At 42.6% G+C, this 4,312-nt stretch overlaps 1 protein-coding gene across 1 annotated transcript; it reads left to right on the forward strand.

Moving 5' to 3' along the window:
* The first annotated feature begins 724 nt into the window (after positions 1-724).
* On the forward strand, positions 725-3,705 carry LOC128738167 (RNA-binding protein lark). Its single transcript, XM_053833083.1, has 3 exons — positions 725-834; positions 1,095-1,843; positions 2,825-3,705. The coding sequence occupies exons 2-3, from the start codon at positions 1,178-1,180 to the stop codon at positions 3,149-3,151; spliced, it is 993 nt and encodes a 330-aa protein (XP_053689058.1). The 5' UTR covers positions 725-834; positions 1,095-1,177; the 3' UTR covers positions 3,152-3,705.
* The last annotated feature ends 607 nt before the right edge of the window (positions 3,706-4,312 follow it).

Below are 4,312 nucleotides of genomic sequence, written 5' to 3' on the forward strand. Positions count from 1 at the left end.
GATACTACTTTTTAAAGATTTTACTTTTCTTTGTTAATTAATATTAATGATCAATATATTTCATTTCAGCTGGCTACCAACATAACGGACTTCGAATTGGTGAAGCTATACTTGAATCGATTGGAATCGAATCGATCAACGCAATCTGAACCACATTGTGTGTCCCGTTCGTTTTTGCTGAGGGCAACTATGTTGTTCGAAAGAACGTTGAAAACAGCGAAATAAAATTTAATAAATAATTGCATTTGTTGTGTATTTTTTATGGAGAAAGTTCATATCTCTTCAGTTATTATGTTTTTTATAAAGCAACAAACATTCCGGGAAAATTTGCGCTATTTGAGTATTTTTTACCCAAAATGAGATTCGCCATGAGCCTGTAAAAATTACCTAATGATGACTTCTACGCTGGTACGTAAAAATAGGTAAACAGCGTTTACTTAAATTTAGCTTCCCGCACAAAGGTTCTGATTTAGGTGAAAACTGCATAAATTTAGGTTTTTTCATTTTTGTGTGTTGATAATAACTTGAGTCGAAAATTTCCAGGTGTATTTTTACTGCAGCGCCATCTCGATGTCAATCGATGCTTCAATGGGCAAATTACGCATCAATGTGTCAAAATAAAAAAAATCCTAAACTTGACAGCAGCTAATCACGATCACGCACGCACACATTTGCAAAAACAGCGACGAACATCGTTCCGGTTCCACGAAGGCAAAAGTTTTTAATCTTTCTTTCGGCGTCCATCACGGTGCGGTGAGTTTCCGTACCCGTGAGTTTTAAGGTGAAAAGTGTAGTTTAATTGCCCTTCATATCGATAAAATTCTGCTACAGGTGGTAAGTGACGGAGCTGGGGAACAAAATTTGTGGTTTGTACAATTGCAGTGGCATAACCAGTGAAATGATTTGATTAAAATAATCCGGGTGAAAACTGCTTCGCCACCAGCGTTCGGCCATTTTTCTTTTGTGTGAAATGAAATATTGCAGCGTACTGCCGGTGGTGTAAGCTAATTTAAATCGATCTAACATGTTTTATGGGGTTTTGGTTTTGTCTTTTGGTTGAAAATGGTCATTATCATATGTTTGTGTACCCGTAGATTGGCCGTAACGTGTGAAAAAGCGAACTCGTGTGTCGCCGATAGAAAAAGGATACCGGAATTCTGACGCGTGGAAAAGCAAAATGCCGGCTTCCGGAACATTTAAACTTTTCATCGGCAATGTCGATGAGAAGACGCAGCCCTCGGATTTACGTCCATTATTCGAAAAGTACGGAACCGTAGTCGAGTGTGATGTGGTTAAAAATTACGGCTTCGTGCATATGGAAAACGAAGACCAGGGGCGTGATGCGATTCAGAACCTTGACGGGTACGTGGTCAATGGTAAAGCGATTAAAGTGGAAGCAGCCAGAAACCGTCGCGCGCCGAACACAAACACAACGAAAATCTTTGTAGGCAATCTGACCGACGTGACCCGCGCTCCGCAAGTCCGCGAACTGTTTCAAAAGTACGGTACCGTGGTCGAATGCGATATCGTGCGCAACTACGGCTTCGTCCATTTGGATCCGACCGGCGACGTGAACGAAGCTATCCGTGAACTGAACGGCATGATGGTGGACGGACAACCGATGAAGGTACAGGTGTCCACCAGCCGGGTCCGCCCGAAGCCCGGTATGGGTGATCCGGAGCAGTGCTACCGCTGTGGCCGCTCCGGGCACTGGTCCAAGGAGTGTCCGCGTCTGCTCTGGTCCGAATCCAGGTTCCGCGATCGACCGATGTACGCCAGGGATCCGTATCCACCGCCGCCGCCGCCACCGTTCCTTCGCGATCGCATAATGGATGGATTTAGGGTAACACGTTTATTTTTGTTTTACCAAGATTCTTTCTTTAGTCTTATAACGTTATATTTGCTCGCTCGGTTTGGTGCGCGTTTCGGTTGGGAAAGAGTTCTGCATATCGACTCGGTTGAATAAAAGCTTCTGATGGGGAGGGAAACACTTCTGATTCATCTACTTGAAATGCTTAAAATAAAATAAGCGAGGGTCTGCTTACCTGTAACGGGGTTTTGCAATACATACAACACTAGCAATTGAACTGCTTATTTCTAAGAATATGTGTCAAAGCCAGGTCTAAACAGAAATAAGCAAATCTCAGTTTATTAAATTAGTTTAACAATCTCATCAATATTGGTTTAAATCGTTTTAAGTATAGTTCAGTTTCTACATGTAAATACTTCAATTTCTATATTGGTTTCAGCAAAATACGTAAAACCAATTTTTGACTGAAATTTTTGAAGGTGACAAGGTTTAATTTCGTGTAATTTATGTGTTAGAGTAAGTTATAAGAGCTCAGCGATTTTTCGATTATACAATCTATTTTTAATTCAACTGCACTTTAACTGCGAAAAATTGAACGGTATTATGTTAGCAGCCCTTTCCGTGGCCAGCCATGACAAAAATCAATTGTCGTTTGTCGAACTCCCTCCTGACACACGCGCATCCTTGCCGAAACCGCAATTCCATTCTATCGCTTTGGTCGCCTCGTAAAGTAACGCACCGGTGAGTCAGTGAAGTTAGTTACGTAAGTAAACCACCTTCTACGCCAATTTCGGTCAGAACTGTTACGCTTCAAAATTTCTGCGTTCTTTTGTCTACTGTTCCGACTTTAGTGTGCTGGCTGCTGTCGGGTAAATATTTCACATCTCGGCGTGCAACCTATTCGGGTTCTAAATTACCATCCATCGAACATATTTACCTAAATGGCTGACCTGCAGGGGTAGCTGTAAAGTCGTTCCACAGACAAAACTAATTACGTTCTCAAATCTCCCGCAGGACACCTTTGACTACTACGATCGATACGATGACCCGAGGGATCTGTTCGAGCGGCGATACGGTATCCGTGGCCGTGACTTTCCCCCCTTGAGGGCTCGCGAACCGATGCCACCGATTCCGCCACTGATGCGTCGCAGTGCGGTCGAAAGCAGCCGCAGCAGCACCTACGATTCGATGTTCAGTCGTCGCACACCGCCACCGACCAGTCGCAACGGCAGCAGCATTAGCCGTTTCGGTGTCTATGAGGACTTCAGTCGCGATTCTTTCGACGACCGCCGACAGGGTCTGCGAGGACCGTCACCCACCCATCGGTATGCTCCGTACTGAGATGAGCTGCATCCGATTGGCAATAGCAGCAACAGCAACATTGGACGCAGATATCAATCTATTACCAGCTATTATTACGAGACACGATGAATGCGCTAGTAAGAATGGATGTCTTGTTGCGCGCTGACCCATCAACAGTTTGAGCAGTGACGAGTTCAAGACATTATTCCAATATAAATTGTGTTAGGTCCACATGCCATTAGGTACGGTCTTACTCATATATATTCTAAGCTGTGGCAATACTATGTAACAGAAAAACTAATTTTACATTGATACTGTTTAGGTCGTTGAAAACAGCGCGTAAAAAAGCAACTTAACATCGATAGATTTTATCATCGCTGTTTCGACCCTTTTAATTATCCTTTCAATGGATTGATAAATTAATACAAACCTGTATTTTTAATAATCAGCAAACAAAAACCGAGGAAACAGCATTTTTCCCGTTACTTTCTTTTGCAAATAAGCTCAGCAACTTTTATTTGGTAAAATAAAAAACAAATCTATGGAAATGACAGCACGTAACTGATTGTTCTAAATATATATCATATGGTAAAATGACCAAAAACTCTAACCTTGCTATTAAATTCATGCATATTGTGAAAAGAAAATCTTAATCATGAATTGTCAACCTAGTAGTCTGTGAAAAAACACATTGACAATTTAAAAAGTATTAGGAAAAATGCGCGTTGTCCGCTTGTACTGCACATTACTAGTTCTGATGGAATGTTTGGCGTTTCTCGGACAGGCAAAAGCCTCAGAAACAGGCAAACGGTCCGAAAATGCTAAGGAGCAATTCCAACAGTTGGTTCAGCAGTTTCGTAAGTATGTTAATTCGATTTCCGAAGAGCTGAAGACATACGAGGACAAACTAGCCCGCATTGAAAGTGATTCCGAGGGTGCCGACGATGGAATGGTAATCGTTGAGGACGATGGTGGAAAAGCTGATACCGGAGGATCAACGACAACGGCGCAGCCACCTTCGAAGGAGGAATGCCATTGTGACTGTAACAACGCGCAGGAAGGGCTTAAACCTACCGAGGAGACACGGAAACTAAAATCGCAAAAGCGAGATGCGAGTGGTGCAGTTGTTAGCAACGCTAATGTGAATCGAATCCTTCACAGCATTCGAGATCTTTTGAAAGAAACGGAGTAAAACAGTTA

The sequence above is a fragment of the Sabethes cyaneus genome, chromosome 2, assembly GCF_943734655.1.
Source record: "Sabethes cyaneus chromosome 2, idSabCyanKW18_F2, whole genome shotgun sequence".
NCBI classification, from domain to species: Eukaryota; Metazoa; Arthropoda; class Insecta; order Diptera; family Culicidae; genus Sabethes; species Sabethes cyaneus.